The 17,846-nt window shown below is 36.8% G+C and overlaps 1 protein-coding gene across 21 annotated transcripts in view; it reads right to left on the bottom strand.

Moving 5' to 3' along the window:
- The window catches only part of CEP295 (centrosomal protein 295), a 65,496-nt gene extending 48,037 nt beyond the window's left edge, over positions 1-17,459 (bottom strand). For 19 of the 21 annotated variants that reach the window (XR_002731061.3, XM_023209169.3, XM_023209176.3 and 16 more), the window contains exons 1-6: positions 17,326-17,459; positions 12,405-12,538; positions 11,428-11,628; positions 10,213-10,337; positions 9,382-9,475; positions 3,466-3,561 (exon numbers count right to left, since the gene is read on the bottom strand). Coding sequence is in view for 19 of the 21 variants with exons in the window: in XM_023209169.3 (XP_023064937.2) it covers positions 3,466-3,561; positions 9,382-9,475; positions 10,213-10,337; positions 11,428-11,628; positions 12,405-12,527 (639 nt within the window). In the remaining 2 variants the exon portion in view is untranslated. Of the gene's footprint in view, positions 1-3,465; positions 3,562-9,381; positions 9,476-10,212; positions 10,338-11,427; positions 11,629-12,404; positions 12,539-17,203 lie in introns of those variants that run through there. The other 2 variants (XM_023209170.3, XM_023209188.2) reach the window with 2 other exon arrangements.
- Between the last annotated feature and the right edge of the window lie 387 nt (positions 17,460-17,846).

The following is a 17,846-nucleotide window of genomic DNA, read 5'->3' as shown; positions in this document are numbered from 1 at the left end:
GTGGCTCATGCCTGTGATTCCAGCACTTTGGGAGGCTGATGTGGGCAGATCACCTGAGGCCAGACTGTCCAACATGGTGAAACTGTCTCTACTAAAAATAGAAAAATTAGCCAGGCATGGTGGTTGGGCACCTATAATCCCAGCTACTCAGGAGGCTGAGGCAGGAGAATCGCTTGAGCTCGGGAGGCAGAGGTTGCAGTAAGCTAAGATTATACCACTGCACTCCAGCCTGGGCGACAGGACAAGACTCGTCTCAAACATCAAACATTAAAAAAAAAAGGAAACCTCATTAAAATGACAGTATTGAAAGGTAAATACCCACAAATCTCATTAACATAAATAACACAAAAAAGAGAAAGGGGCACAGAGTCTGGATTTACCTTTTTTTTTTTTTTTAAAGAGATGAGGTCTTGCTATGTTCACCAGGCTGGTCTCAAGCAATCCTCCCATCTCGGCCTCCAAAAGTGCTGAGATTACAGGAGTAAGCTACCACATCCAGCCTGGATTTACTTTTATTATCTGAACATTCACTTTCAAGTATAGGTAAATATTCTAAATGTAACCAGCAGTAAAAGTCTTTTTCTGTCTTTTGTATGTTGAAATTCTGCCAGCCAGTTGCAACAATTAATGACGACCAAGAAAGCTGTTAACTTCAATTGTAAGATTATTAAAAATTCTCAAATGGTGAGATAAATAGGTAAAGAGATTGACGGTTAATAAATTAACAAAGAGTACACTGGCCAAACAAATTTATCAAAAATATATCCTCTTTGAGCCACTAAATATTCATGCAAAACTAAATAACATCAGGCAAGACAAAAAAAGTTAGATTAAATCAAAATTATAATCTCTAGGAGTATTTAGTATATCGATATGTATACTAAATAAAATAACCTCTGAGAACAATATTTCAATCCATTTCAGCCATGAGGTTTTCAAGAAAAAAGTTGTTTATGAATTCTTCACATCTCTTGAAGATAAATTAAAAGCAGTATGTCAATTTTGGTAAACCAAAATTTTAAAGAAAGGAAAAATTTCAAAATAGCATACAACATGAATGATAAATATCATCAGCCCAGATATAAAAAGTCATATAAAGGATATGAATAAAGGGTCAGAGAAAAAGTTAGGGACCACAAACAAATTTTGTTCTTATTGATCATACTTTAAAACAAGATTTGTAATACAGCTTTAGGAAGACAATCCCCTATAGATTTGTGTCAATGTAATTAAAAACATAACCATAAATCTGGTTGAAATAATGTTAGATTCTATTTTCAGCATTTGAAGATCAAAGATATATGAATGATAAATGCTATTAATAAATACATTTCTGCATTTTGCACATCAGATATTTGGACAGAAATCTTTTTAGATATAATAGAGCATGGAAAATCGATGATGAATTTAACTGATTCAGCTGCACTTTTCTGCAGACATTTCTGGGTCTCACCACAAACAATATAGTGAATCTGACTCAAGAAATATTTTCAGAATGCAAAATTCATTTGAAAAAAGTGCTATGTAACTGTCACTGACAAAGAACAGACAGGATGAAGGCCATGAATAAGTAATGCAGGACTTCCAAGCATATGATGTTTTGTTTAGTTGTGTGTAGAGGTAGGGAATCTAACAAAACAAAATGTAGACAACTACTGGCTGTACTACAGCAGGTCACTTTCATAATTCTTCTTCAGCCAAAGATATATATTATGACATACAAGAGATTTTGGAATTACTTTATCAGGACGTTAAAAACACACACACACACACACAATAGCAGCTCTTATGTGCTAAAAAGGCTGACTGAACAAATCAAAGTTTATTTGCAGAAAGCTGCTAAAGAAAAATACCCAAACATATATGCCAAGAGTGCAAATATTTTTTATATGATACCTGCTATAAAGATCATATTGTTCTCCTCCAGGGAAGATGCTAAAATTATTGTGCATGTGAGCTGAGTGCAGATGAAAATTGAGGTAATTTGATCTTGAAAGTCAAACACATTAATCATCACATTTTAAATCCAAGGTTTAAGGACAGATTTTTCCTAAGTGATGGAGTAAAGCAGCAAATAAAAGAAAATATTCGAATAAAAAGGTGTACAGTAATAAATCTATTTCTGGAAATATTCAGAAATCATATCTTCAATCTACACAAAGCTTTAGTTTGTGGGACCACTTTCATAAAACTGTTAGAAATAAAATGTGTTTGTGGTCCCTAACTTTTTTCTAACCCTTTATCATTGTAACTACTGATCTAATTTTTAAGTCCAAAAATTGAAAAGGAGGTAGGTCTTCTAGTTACTATCAAAAAAGAAAGCTTATGGATATTAATTTAATACCACCAGCAGCACCCTATGCTGATGGAGTTAGGTAAAAAAATAATTCATCATCAATCTTAGTTAAAATGTAACATCTTTTTAATATCACAAAAATGCAGTGAATAGTAAAGCATTTAGCAACAAATTGAAGTTATTGTTCCTACATTATAATGTTGAAAGTGAAATAATACTTTACAATTTTAAATAAATCTCAGATTTACTCTTGCATCTTAGAAGTTCATTCTGTGATATTCATTTTAGTTCTTAACTGAATATTGCTTTTAATACCTGCTATTAAGCAGTCTACCAAAATGTGTATTTGTTGCATTCTAAATGCCACAGGAATGCTATAAAATTTATTTTCCTAGTAGCCAAATATATTCAACATGAAAAAATTTAAAACCCCCATTGACACAGAGAAATAGCAATTATAATAACAATATATCATTTGTTACTCTTAAGACTGGCAATAATTTTTAAAACACAATATTCCGTGCAGACAAGGTTATGGTAAGGTGGCCATTCTCCTATGTTGTTGATGCTTTTAAAAAGCAATTTAATGATCTGTACCAAATGTTACACAGTTTGGAGCCAATACTTTCTCTTTTAGGAATTTATATATAATCAGAGATGTGGATAAAAATGTGCAAGATAATGATTACTTACAGAAGCAAAAAATAATGATTAAATAAATGGTACGATGAAATAGTAAGTGGCTACTAAAAATCATGTTTTGAAAAGTGTGTATATGTTTATGTTTAAATAAAAGTAAAATGAATTTAGTAAAACATTAACCATATTCCACTTTGATGACAGAACTGGTGTTTTCCCAATAGTTTACACTTACGTGTATAGTTTCAAATTTTTCACAAATAGCATGTAATATTTTATGATTAAAAAAAGCTTTAAAATCTGCTATTTTAAAATATAACCATTTAAATAGCCAACTAGTTTCTTTAATTCATATTCAACCATCATATGCCTGACATGAAAATTCAAAGCATTTCAAAGTTTTTTGATTATTATTACCAATTGTCCAAATTTTGAAATCTGGGAACACCATAATATAACTAAGATATAATTCAATTCAATGCACACAGAAATAATAAATCGAGGGCATGAAGAAACAATAAGTCAATCACCTGTTTTGTGTCTATCTCTCTACTCACAAAAGTGTGAAGATGGTGGTAGGTAGAACTATTGGTTTTGACTGCAGAAATTCTTTTTACTTCAATGTTCTGGAAAAGAGAACATGAAAAAATAGGTTAAAAGCATTAATTTTCACTTAAAGCTGAATCCAAAGCAAAAAAAGTTATTTTGTATTTCATTGAGTTCTCCACATCCAAAACATGCTAAAATCTGCTCATAACGAAATCAAAATTTTTAGTTCAATTACTTCAAATTTTAATAAAAGTACCAGACTCATCAGTATTTCAAATCATCTTCAAGGTGTCGCTAACTAATCAATGTGCTTTATTCATCTCAATTTTTAAGTTATTTATAGAGAAATTTCATCTTTAAATCTCCTGAATATAGAAGGGCTTATAGGCCATATCAAGCGAAATGAAAATCATTTCATTATATTTATAAGAAAACAACATGCCTCATTATGTCCTTTTCCATATCTAATCACAAAAATTCTACTATAGTTCATACCAGTCTTATTTTCTCAATGTTTAATGATGTATTTTGAGTTTTGTTCCTGAAACACTTGCCAATATATTTAAATTACACTTATTCCAGAACAAAACAACTCTCAGAAAAATGAAAGTAAACTACCCTCCCCCTTCTCTTTCCTGTATTTTGTAGTAAAAGCAGATTCAACCCATCACATCCTATCACACACTGATGTTAATTAACTAAACTGACAATATTAAGTGCCTACTATGTGTTAAACATTACACAAGGCATTGTGAACAACAATGAGAAGTAAAATAAAAGAATGGCCGCTGGCTTCAAGGAGCTCACAGTAACAGTTCTAAGAACTAGAAGTTCTAACAATTACACATAAGTTAAATAATAAACCATGCATTTTACAGATGACATGATGAAAAAAATATCCAGAAAGAAATGCTAACACTTCTGCTGGATGTCTTCTGTATTATATCCTAGTAGTGAAAAGTTAGCAAAGTCCCTCAACTTTTCTGTCCCTCAGCTTCCTTAAGAAAAGTGGATTTATAGCTATTGCTATACCATATGATCATTGTGGCAATTACTGTGAGAATCAATTAAAGTATAAAAAGCATTTTTAATTTTTTTAAGGCCTGTTGACAAGGCCAGAGTACAGAGGCATGACCATAGCTCACTGCAACTCCTGGGCTCAAGTGATCCTTATGCTTCCAGCCTAACATAGCTAGGACTACAGGCATGTACCAACATGCCTGGCTAATTCAATGACATCACGAATGCAACACAGGTTGGGAGGGAGAAAAGTTTAAGTAAGAATAGGTTCAGAATTAACCAGTTTTAGCTATAACATATATGAGTGTGGAATGATGAGGAGGACTCAAGTGAAAAGCAACAATATAAAAGACAAGAAGGGGCTGGGCACGGTGGCTCACGCCTGTAATCCCAGCACTTTGGGAGGCCGAGGCAGGTGGATCACTTGAGGTCAGGAGTTCGAGACCAGCCTAGCCAACACGGTAAAACTCCATTTCTACTAAAAATACAAAAATTAGCCAGGCATGGTAGCACACATCTGTAATCCCTGCTGCTAGGGAGGCTGAGGCAAGATAACTGCTTGAACCAGGGGTCAGAGGCTTCAATGATGCAAAATGAGCCAAGAGTGTGCCACTGCACTCCAACCTGGGTGACAGAGCAAGACTCTGTCTCAAAAAAAAAACAAAGAAGGGGGGGATTAAAAAAATCCAAGTAAAAGTGAACAGGCTAATGTGAGCAGAATTATCTGAGTAGTTTTTAAGACCTTTTTTCTTATCTGAGAAACTTTCTCTTATCTGAGAACTTATTTCTTACCTGAGTAGCTTTTAACAAGTTTTTAAGAACAGAGACCAGTATTAGCCCTGTTAAAAAGCTGTGGCCAGGTGTTGTGGCTCACACTTGTAATCCCAGCACTTTGGGAGGCCAAGGCAGGCAGATCACTTGATGTCAGGAGTTTGAGAGCAGCCTGGCCAACATGGAGAAATCCCTTTTCTACTAGAAATCAAAAATTAGCTCGGCATGGTAGCACACACTTGTAATCCCAGCTACTTGGGAGGCTGAGGCAGGAGAATTGCTTGAACTCAGGAGGCAAAGGTTGCAATGAGCCGACATTACACCACTGTACTCCAGCCTGGGTGACAGAGTACGACTCTGTCTCAAAAAATAAAAAATAAAAAAAAGGTGCAGAGGTGATAAATGTACAGCCAAAGTTGAGAATTACCTAGACCAGTCAGAAGATAACTAATTGGCAAGTACCTGGAAATACATCCAGATATGTACAACAGAGGACTTTATTCAGGGTCTTATCATTCAGGTAAAGGATTAAACTGACCACTAACGAAAACATTAATTAGCATATATATACACATATACATATATATTTGAGACAGGGTCTTGCTATGTTTCCCAGGCTGGTCTTGAACTCCTGGGCTCAAGGAATCCTCCCACCTCAGCCTCCTAAGTAGCTGAGATTAAAGGCAGGTGCCACCACACCCAGCTTTAACTAGTTAATATTAAAGTTCAGTAAGAAACTGGTCACAAAACAAAAATTCAGAGATGGTGGTACACATTAGAATGCTTCACTCTACAAAGAATCTTAGTAGCCTTTAAATCAATGCCTTGAAAAAAATAAACCATAGGCTTCTTGACAAGGAAGAACTCTGAAGAAAACAAGTCTCTAAAATTATGTAATTTGATATACAAAAGTGATTCAGTTTACACATTTTAAAATACCAGTACTTCCAGAGTAAAGGCAATTATGTATAGATTGAATTTGGAATCCTCCCAAAATTGGGATCACAATTTGAGATTTCAATTACTATGAATCTTTATTGATTATAACAGGATTTCCAATGAATTGCACCTAAGTTTTTAGTGAAATCAGTCCTTGGCCTGGCAGAATTAGGATGATCTGCTAATAATTTAATCACTCAATTTACTTCCCGTGTTCTATCTTCCAGCCTTAGTTTTGCTCCACACTAACTATTTCTAGCTTTATCTACCCAAGTACAGGACAAAATCAGCTTTCTACTCTGGAGTACCTGACACTGGCTCATGCAGCAATGGAAAACAAGAAAAAAAATGTCAGGCACTGTGGCACATGCCTGTAGTCACAGCTACTCAGGAAGCAGAAGCAGGAGGATTGCTTTAGCCCAGGAGTTCAAGTCTGCAGTGAGCTATGATGGTGCTGGTGAAGAGTCACTGAACTCTAGCCTGGGAAAAACAGTGAGATCTTGTCTCAACAACAAAAAAGGTATAAGCAAGGGAAGAAGTAAAACAAAGCTCATTTTTCTCTTGCGTCTAGTATAGATATATGAGAAGTCTTCATAGCATCTCAGGGTTTTCAATACAAACTTCATTCTTTAACAGACCTATGAAAAGACTGTGGTTGTTTACATTTCTAGACTTTAGTACATAAGTAGTTAACTTTAACAGTTAGCATGAACTCTGAAGAAGTATATTCATGGGAAGCTAAGTGTCGCAGTAAAAAGATCATGAGTTTTATAGAATTTGACGTTGACATAAACTCTGGTTCTCGCACTTACCTATTAAAGGACTTTGGTTACGTTACTTAAACTCTGACCTTCAATTTTCATCATTTGTTACATGGACATATCTAACATGCAGGGCTAATGTGATTAAATTAGATACGAATAAAAAAAACCTGACAACTAAATTCTTAGGTACACAAGAAGTATCAATTCTCTTCACCATGTAAACAGCTCTCTCAAAAAATAGTATTTTCTTAAATTAAGGAAAGACCTTGGTTTGAGAAGACTAAATAGTCTAGGTTTATTTCCTCAGGCTTCTCAGCATTTATATTTTTATCTGCTTGAAGAAACAGTGACACAGATGCATCTATATCCTGTGTATGTGACACAGTGTTCTTATATGGTGCATTTCCCTGGCCCCCAAATAGCCCACAACCTAGTTTTTCCCAAACCAAAATCCTGTCCCTCCCTTCTATGCGATAAATTCACAACCATCTCAAGACATTCAGAAACACCGCCTTATCCCAAACACCTTTATTGGCTTGGGTAATGGATTTTTCTAAAATAATGCCTTTTACTGAAACAAGAATGCGGTCACCCAGATCTTATTTATAAGTACCATTTCTCCACTAAAAAGAATCAGGGGTCTTTGGAGATACCAGATACGGGACAGAGTAAATTAAGCCAAGGTCATTTGCTGAGCCACAGAGCAAGGAAATGCTCATGGAGTCATGGGGACGCAAGAAACAACTTCAAGACTCTCCTGCTTACCCAATTTCAGATATTACAAACATCAGTGAGAAGAAAAAGAATAATGACTATAATTGACCTATGTAATATTGAGTAAAAAACCTCCACAAGTTAACAGTGATAGTCACAAAAGAGAAAGGAAAAAAAAAAAAACCCATTTACCACCAACGGCATTGATTATTACACCAACTCTTCACTCTGAAAACTGGCAGAGGGAAAAATGAGGAATATGTCCTGTTTTCTTAAAAGGAATTAGGCTGGGTGCAGTGGCTCACACCCGTAATCCTAGCACTTTGGAAGGCCAAGGTGGGTGGATCATCTGAGGTCAGGAGTTCGAGACCAGCCTGGCCAACATGGTAAAACCTCGCCTCTACTAAAAACACAAAAATAAGCTGGGCATGGTGGCGGGTGCCTATAATCCCCTACCTAGGAGGCTGAAGCAGGAGAATCGCTAGAACCTGGGAGGTGGAGGCTGCAGTGAGCCAAGATTGTACCACTGCATTCCAGCCTGGGTGACAGAGTGAGACTCTGTCTCAAAAGAAAAAAAGAACTAAATAGTTCATGCCCACTGAACAAAAAAAAAGTTTTGTTTGCTTTTTATAAATTTTTGACTTTGGCTTGTTATAAATACTAAGAATTAATACAAAGATAATCAAAAGGCATCATGGATAATATATTGCCTGGCTTTTATCGTGTCACTCTGTACTGAGGGAGTGACTGAAATATGACTTTTACGTCTGAATTTTGTTGGATCAAATGTTACATGGTAGATAGCTCAACGTAAAAAAGCAGGAAGTCTGACAAACTGAAAGGCCTAAGAAGTGAATATCTGGTACTTACGCTTATACAGAATATACTTGTATGTACAACTATATTAGACATCCCTGTATTTGTGGGTTTACTTCTACTTAATTTTTCATATAAAAATAACTAGGTAATTTTGACAATCATCCAAATAGCCATTTCAATAACTGTAACAAGCTAATGTGGAGAACAAATATTTTTAAAATTTTCTGCTTTAATTACATTTTTTTGAAACAAGCTTCAAATCACAAAAGCACACTTTTTACTCCCATAAAAAATAGATCTCTCTTTTTAATTTATAACATTGTTTTCCTCTTTTCTTTTTAAAAATCACACCTGGATACTTTATAATCTTATGCACATTTATTAACTTAACTGAAACTTAATTTATCTGTAAAATACTGACCATTTAAAATAAGCCAAATTCAGAGTGTGGGAAAGTCTAGAGGACAAATAGTCTAGTTTTTTCCCCCCCAATATAAATAAAGGGCATTTTTTCAAAAGGCAGAATTATTAACAGTTTTTTCAAAACCAAAACCATTATAGTTTTCCAAACAACAAAATTTTTTTGACATCATTGAGGAAGGGTGAACAAATACTGGGTATTAAATAATATTGGAAACAATATTAGTATTATACTAAGAAAAAAGTCCTTAGACATCAGAGATACACACTAAAGTATTTACAGGTGAAATGATATCTAGAATTATTTTAAAATATTCGATATATTCCTGTAAAAGTTTTTAATTGTACAAGAAAACTTGTATAAGTTTAAGTGGTAGTCACTCTGACCTCCAGTGAATTATAACAGTAAAGAAGAATCATGACCTAGTTCCTCTTAATACTTGAACTCACCTCAAAAAGAGCTGGAGGAGGAGGTGGCAGACTTGTAATTTTGGCTGATCTCTCTTTTTCCACAAGCAGTGCTTCCTTTCGAGCTTTTATATGCCTTAAGAAACAAGAGATGTCATCAATTAATCTATCAGTGATAATATTACAGTACAACTCTCCGGGTTAAAAATATACAAGTCATAGGCTCAAGAAATCCTCTAGTCTGATTCCACAGGCTCAGTAAGCTTTACATGTGTAAAGAGTCTATACACATGTTAAGAAAATGTTTAGAAATTGAGAGAGGCCTATCTAAAGACAGAAAGCTCTATGGTGGTGACCAACCCAAGAAACTTACAATGTTCTTTAGAGTGAAAAAAACCCAGAAATTTTGTTAAAAATGGCCATTGCTAACTAGTAACAGAGCCCTTAATTTTTTACTTTCCTTCACTCATGTTTCCTGTGAATGGCCCTTTAATTTTTACAACATGCAAAAAATAACTGATGACTTCCACAGTCTACAACCTTTTTTAATGTTATTAATCACATCAATTTTTATTTCATGTTTACATCAGAGACAGACATTGGTTGACATGCATTCTGAACTAGCCATACATTTCTTCAGAAACTTAGTAACTGCTGCTGAACTCAAACTACAACTAGAAAAGAAAGCTCATTAGTTATTATGTTCACCTAAGCAAATCACTCTGTCCCCAGCATTATTTTTAAATCAAGTTTAACAAATGCAATGAATATGCTACTGTGATGTTTAATATTTGCTTACACAGTATCCTATGTATCCTTTACTTTCAACCATGTTAGTTTCAGTTGAGATTATAGTAAAAATTATTACTTTACCAGGTTTTTTGTTTCATTAATATTTCTTTTTTATTTTTCTGTACTTTCAGGGCTTCTTTATGCCTCAAATCTGCTTTTCTTTTCCTTTCTGCTGCCTGCTGTGCCAGAGCATCCAAATCAGGCTCCTAAAAATATACATCACTTAAAATGTCATATTAAACAAGAATAACAGAAATGTATCTCACATGATATCAGAAGTGATTTATCAATTTTGTCATCTTCTTTCTACATACTACAGCAGTGTTTCCCAGAGCATGATAACAGCACCACTGATGATATGCCATATTAGGGGGGACAAACACAAACATTTTAATGTAAAGTTAATGCAATCAATTAACATATTATTACAAAAATATGAATAGGATATCGAACTACTTGGGACATGGTTAAAGTAAGTAATAAAAGTGTCCATCTAAATTAAAATGTCAAATATATAGTGATATGGGTAGTTTCTCAGTCAGGGCAAAAATTGTGAACATGGTATTCAAACGACAGAGGTTTGGGAAACACTGCACTAAAGCACGAAATGAATGTGGCACACATAAAACCACAAAAATCTGAGTCAGAACTTAACAGCTATGACTAAAAACACAGGCTAAAACCAAGGACCATGAAACAGATTGCCACAATCTTTAAGATATTTTCTTCCTCACTAGTTGTTATCAAAGATTTACTTTTTTTGTAATTAGGCTATTTATTGTATGTGACTGATTCTGGGACTGTAGTATTTCCACATCATAAATCACAATAAATCAAAATAATGGGGCAGACTTACCATGAGTTTCTGAAAGTCATCAAAAAATGTTTGCTATTAGTAAATGAAATCCAAATGTATATACATTCAAACCACATGTTTAAGGGAAATATACTGAAATATCTGAATTCACCCCACCAAATCTCTCTAAAATGCCTGAGATGGACAACAACTTCTGATTCAGAAGATTATTATTTCCCCAGATAGAGGAGTACTGGAAGAGAATAATGCTAATTTAAACATCATAGGAAGATCAATTTTGTTTGACATGGATTTTACTTGAAATAACTCTTAGCAAGAAATGAGCCTATTATTCACAAATTCCATTAAATTTACAAAAAAGCTCAAGCTGCCCCAAAGAAATTCAATACATGAAAATGTTATCAGAAAAGCATTCAACAACTATAATTTACTTTTGACTAATATTACTGCCACAACTGGGTAGTCAAATAAGATCTCACATTTTCTTTGGCCTGTCGATGTCCCTCTCCCATACTTCTCAAACTTGCCAAATACAGTTTTTCCAAGTTCTGTATTTTCTGAGTTTGTGATTCTTCCCATTCTGCCCTTAGCTCCTCTGCCAAACGTGTAAATTGTTGATTTCTCCTCTGTTTTACGTCTTCTCTTATCTGTAAGGCGATATCTCTTTCTTGTTCTCGAACCTAAAGAATGCGTATTTAACAGGTTATATGAAAGGAAGTTCACTTAAACTTTTTTGAAAAGCTATTTGGAAACAGGAACTCAAATGAATTCTCTTAAGTCTGTCAGCTCTCTTTGACACCCATCTTGTATTAGATAAGGACTATTTAAAGCAGAAAATCTGAGTGAATGTACAAAAAGTAAAAATCTCAAGACTGTATCTAATGTCTCCTAACTGATAGCTTTTATTCAGCACCCACTCCCAAAAGGACTGCCATTATCACTCTAATAACCTATAAAAGCTAAAGTGATACATATGATTCAACAAAATCTATAGCCCAGAGTATAGATAGAGCCAGGTGAGAGCTCCATTTCTGTTGTACATCATCTGATTCTAGACAGAATGGTGCCTGAAACATACTCCACAAAGACTTTAAAAACACTTCTAGAAAAGGGTTATCTGCAATTTCCTGATAAATTTGTTTCAGCAGCTAATAATCTTTCCAATTAGTGTTCTTCAGTCATTTAAGTTTCCTGTTATTAGACCATTTTTAAAAAAGATAAAGAGCAATTTTCAATATTTGAGTCAAGTAATACCTATCTTCCAACTCTTCTACAATCTACTTACCATCTCAGCCTATTTTTCAAGTGTTCCAAAACTAGTTAATACCGAAGAACCAGGGCTCTTGCATACCCAGACGAGGTTTTTAAATATAACATCTAGAACATTCTAATGTAAAAGAATACTAGTAATTTGAGGAAGAAAGGAATTTAAAACTTTATTCCAAATAAGTCATACCTGTAGCAATCTTAGTTTTCGTCTTCTTTCATAATCTTCCTTCAAAATGAAGGCTTCCTCATTAGGACTCAATCTCAGCTTGCGAGCATTCACAACTTTTCTTTTCATTTCTGTGTACTTCATGTATGACAGCTCTGAATTTAAAAAGGAAAATGTCTATATAAATAATGTAACATTAAAATAGGGCAGCAAAGATTAGAATTTTGTTGTTTTGTTTTTTTTGAGACAGAGTCTCGCTCTGTCACCCAGGTTGAAGTGCAATGGTGCGATCTCAGCTTACTGTAACCTCTCCCTCCCTTGTTCAAGCAATTCTCATTCAAGCCTCCAGGGTAGCTGGGATTACAGGTGCACGCCACCACCCCTGGCTAATTTTTGTATTTTTAGTAGAGATGGGGTTTCACCATGTTGGCCAGGATGGTCTCGAACTTCTGGCCTCAAGTGATCCACCTGCCTTGGCTTTCCAAAGTGCTGGGATTACAGGCGTGAGCCACCATGTCTGGCGGGAATAATTTTTAAAATTCGTGTTAATACTTTTGATATTTAAAAGTTTATACACATGCAAGGAAAATTTGAGTAAATTAAGTCCAACTTATTTACAAACAGCAATTATAAATTCACACTTAGATCAGTGATACTCAGAAGGGTGGGAAAGGGGAAATGAAGACTGAATCAGAATTACTCAGGAAAGTTTTCTCCCATCTATAGCAGATTGTCTACCTTGCGTATCCGGACCTGACTTATTGCTGGTTAGCATTTCCACAGGTTACTGAGCTTAAATGTGAAAAAGCACAAAGACCTAAAAAGATGTTAGCATAGAATAAATGTTTTCAAAACTACAATTTGACACTTTAGAACTTTTATAACTTGTTCATAATTAGTAAAGTTGCTACAATTTCAAGGGTTCTTCGTTCCTAGATTCAACTCCCAGTCTACTGTATATAACTTGATCACCAAGTGTCATTGTTGCCTCATGAAATCACATCAATCCCATGTTCTATACTCTACAGTAAACAATTCTTCAATAATTATAGTGATGCAAGTTTTACATGAATGACCTGCTCGGCAGCATCAAGTGTTTAGGTTTCCAGAACTATTCTTCTTTTCCTTTTTTTTTTGAGATGGAGTCTCGTTCTGTTGCCCAGGTTGGAGTGCAATGATGCGATCTCGGCTCACCACAACCTCTGTCTCCTGAGTTCAAGTGATTGTCCTGCCTCAGCCTCCTGAGTAGCTGGGATTACAGGCATGCGCCACCACACCTGACTAATTTTTGTATTTTTAGCAGAGACAGGGTTTCACCATGTTGGCCAGGCTGGCCTCGAACTCCTGACCTCAAGTGATCCACCTGCCTCGGCCTCCCCAATTACTGGGATTACAGGTGGGAGCCACCACGCCCGGCCCAGATCTATTCTTCTGTTGCTACTGTTCACACCCGGTGTTCTCTCTCTCCTCCCTAGGTTATAACATGCTCCTTTTTGGGGGAACGAGACAGAAAGAAATGGAATAAATATAAGAATCTATAGTTCTATAATTTGAATACCCACCTCAGGTAATTCTGATATTAACTGGCTCCCATTACTGCCATTTCCAAAAAATTAGACACTTTACATCAGTACACGACAATTTTATCTGAGACAAGTCAACATTTCTCAGGTCTCCCTCACAACGACCAGGCAAGCAATCTGTTACTGAATGTTTACATCTTTCTGAAGCTAGCTTAAGCCCTCCTTCTTTTACGAAGCTGTCGTCTGATAATTCCTGTTCCAATTTCCCACTCCTGATTTGCCCACCTCTAATACATTATTACCTATACATTCAGATGGGGACAAATTGTATGTTGTCTTGGTATTATCTCCTGTAGTTTTTCATAAATTACAGTTTGCTCTTTCTAGCTAGATTCCTAACAATTGAAGGACAGTGGCTATGGGTTTTTAAATAAAAATTTTAATATTCAACTAAATGTAATAAGTAACTACCAGGTAATATTTCACATACTATGGATGGACAATGTTTTCAACCAGGTGTAAACAGAATGGGGCTAGGAGAATGTGGGGTTACCTAACAGTCACCTTTCCAGTGACTTCTCCATCAGAATGTAAGCTCATGAGGGCAGAATGGACTTATTCACCATTTTATGTCCATAGCCTAAAAACAGTGTCTCGCCCATAGGTAGTTACTTCAGTAAGTGTGTTGACTGAATGAATGACTCAATAAGTTAATTCATGTAAAGTGCTACAGAGCTATACGCAATCATCACTATCTTCAATAAGACTCTAAGGCCAAAAAGGAGTAACTGCTTGCATTAAAAAATCTTTTAATGCATCCTACTCCTCTAATATTCACATGGCTTTGGTAAAGGTAACTAAAGTACTGATTATATTTTTCATGCTATATATGAAGAAACAAGGTCTCTTGGGTTAAAGGACTTTTCCTGAGTGACAACCGCTAGTGGCAGAACCAAGGGAAGAATCTGGTTTCCTTATTCCAAATGGCTCCTAACTTTCCAACACACAAAAACATGTGGAGTGGCGAAAATTTAAGCTGTGGTTGAGAGTGAGACTTTAAAAAACAGAAAAGAATTTAACAAAGAAGAAAAAGGAACAAGATTAATCCTCACAATGTATCTTTATTATTTTGTCTGAAGGTCTGAGAATTCGCTCATATTTAAATAATTAAGACTAATTCCTGATGAATCTCACAGACATAATATCACTGAATTTTTAAAAAGCCAGACACAAAAGAGTACAATAAAATTGATTTATATAAAGTTCAAAAACAAGCAGAACTAATCCATGAGAGGTAAAAATAAAGTTGCCTTACTGGAGGTTACTGACTCGGAGATGGCACAAAGAAGCTTGCTGGGGTACTGAAAATATTCTATATTTTGATCTGTATGATGGTTTACACACATGTATACGTATGTAAAAATTCCTCAAATGGTATACCCAGAATTGTGTGTTTTATTCTTATACTTTCATACACAAGGAAAAAACCCTAATATTTCAGATTTTAAGTATTCATTACTTCATCTCAGAGGATTATCGAAAAACATACATACATTTATTATTTTTAAGCTCCTACAATGCGATAGAATAACTATTTCCTCTTGTGTATAATTTTTAAATTTTTAAAACTTTTTATTTGGAAATTTCAGGCTTAGAATTCCCATTTGCCCTTTCAAAATCTGAATATTAACACTGGCACAATATTTTTTACAGTATTCAATTTTTGTCAGTTATCACACTAATGTCTATTTTCTGGACCAGGAGCCAATCTAAGGATAACACATTGCATTTGTTGCTGTATAACTGTGGGTCATCTAAAAAGCAGATGCTAAGATGACAGTAAATCTGCAAATATTTTCAAACTTCAATGTAAGTCTGACACTGAACGGAGGGAAGTAACAATGGGTAGACCCCTCTTAGCCATGCAGTTTAAGAAAGGTTCAGCAAGACCTGTGGGAGATCCTCAGGAACAGGCCTGCCACTGTCAGTGGCTAGGAGCAGCCCATGGGAAGCATGGCCTCAGTGCAAATGGAGATTTCAGAATGCAGGGTATTAAGATATGCGAGTCACATTCTCATAATGCCAACGTTGTTATGTCTCCCTTAATCTGGGACAGTTTCTCAGTTTGTCTTCAAGACCCTGTCATTTTTGAAAATACTGGCCAAGTACTTTGTTGAATGTCCCTCCAGTTAGATTTGTCTAATCTTCTATGATTAAACTGAGGTTACGTATTTTTTGGCAAGAACACCACAGAATTGATTAGGCACCTTTCTCAGTGCACTGCTATCAAGAGGTAAATGATGCTGAATTTTGGTCACTTGGTTAAGATGATGTCCACCAGGTTTCTCCTCTGTAGTTACTACTTTTCCTTTATAAGTATCTCATGAAGACAGTGGAGGCTACAGAAACATGCTTTTCATCATACTTTTGCCCAATGACTTTAGTATCCATTGATGACTGTTGTCTGAAACAACTACTGTGATGTTTACCAAATAGTATTATTTCCATTATTCCTTCTACAATTATCAATCGGAGTCCTGCTGTAAGGAAGTTTTGAGTCCTGCTGAAAGGAAGTTTTCCCTGCTGCCCCATTTACTTGTTTATTAATTATTTATTCTTAGTAACACGGATTTTTAAATTCTACATTTTATTACTATCCAATATTGAAGATGACACTATTTATATTGCAAGATGTCGTCCTGAGGATTAAATGGCTCCTGGTACATAGTAATCACAAAATTAACATTAAACATGGAAGATTTGGGTTCAAGACCCAACACTGCCACTTATTAGCAGGAAGATACTAGCCAAGTCATTTAAGTCGCTTTGTTCTCGTTTTCTTAAACTGTATAAAGGGAATAATAACATCTGCCCCAACAGGTTTGTTCCGACGTGACTTAGCGTGAAGTCTTCAAATACACTGTAAGTATTAAGGACTCAAAAGTACACCATTGTTTTAAAAGCTGAGTTTGTGACAGGATTGAATAACTGAGAGATTAATGTGGCAGACACCAAAAGAGAGCGCGCTCTCTGCATGAAACGATTCCAGGCAAGGCTCTTAACAGCTACCAGGTGGCAGGCCATGGCCGCGGGTGATTTGGGGAAACGCCCCTCCCCCGGCACGGAAGCGCCGGGACAGGAGAGGCTGCGGGGGAAGCTCGCGCGTCCTGACCCCAGGAGAGCGCGCAAAGCCTCTAGCACTGAGCTGCCGGGTCTGGGCCAGACACTCCTTACAGCCGCCAGCCCGACCGCGGGCAGGGCCCACGGCCTGCGGAGCCTGAGAAACGCGGGACGTACCTGCGTTCGCAACAAGGCGCCTTCCTGGGATCCCCTTCCTTCGGAGCACAATCCCAGCTCCTGGGCCTCGGGGAGCCGCGCTCCTACGGGGCGACTGGGAAGCCGGCGCGTCCGTCACTTACCTGAGAACCCGGAGCCTGGACACAGTAGCCGCGACTCAGAGCAAGCTGGCCTGGTAAGCCCCTGCCCATCAGCTACCCAGCAGCCGTTTCTGCGCCTGCGGGAGAGCCATCGCCGAGCCGCCGTCACTTCCGTCATTCAAACCGCCCGCCAATGGCGGGACCAAACCGCGGGAATAGGCCCGGTCCCGCCTTCCTCGGGGGCAGCCTGGAAGGCCGCGCGGTGTTAAAAACCCCGCGCCCCGCGCACGCGCACAGGCACGCGCCAGTCCTAGCTTGCGTAGGGGCCCATTATTTGTCACACCTGTCGGGCTTTGACGTTTTCCCCTCTGGGCCGCGCTCGGTGGCTCACGCCTGTAATCCCAGCACTTTGGGAGGCCGAGGCGGGGGGGATCACTTGAACCCAAGAGTTCAAGACCAAGTCCTTTTAAAAACATGGTGAAGGCCGGGCGCGGTGGCTCACGCCTGTAGTCCCAGCACTTTGGGAGGCCGAGGCAGGCGGATCATAAGGTCAAGAGATCGAG

This window comes from Piliocolobus tephrosceles, chromosome 13 (genome assembly GCF_002776525.5).
Source record: "Piliocolobus tephrosceles isolate RC106 chromosome 13, ASM277652v3, whole genome shotgun sequence".
NCBI lineage: Eukaryota > Metazoa > Chordata > Mammalia > Primates > Cercopithecidae > Piliocolobus > Piliocolobus tephrosceles.
This window is presented reverse-complemented; position numbering and strand designations above follow the sequence as displayed.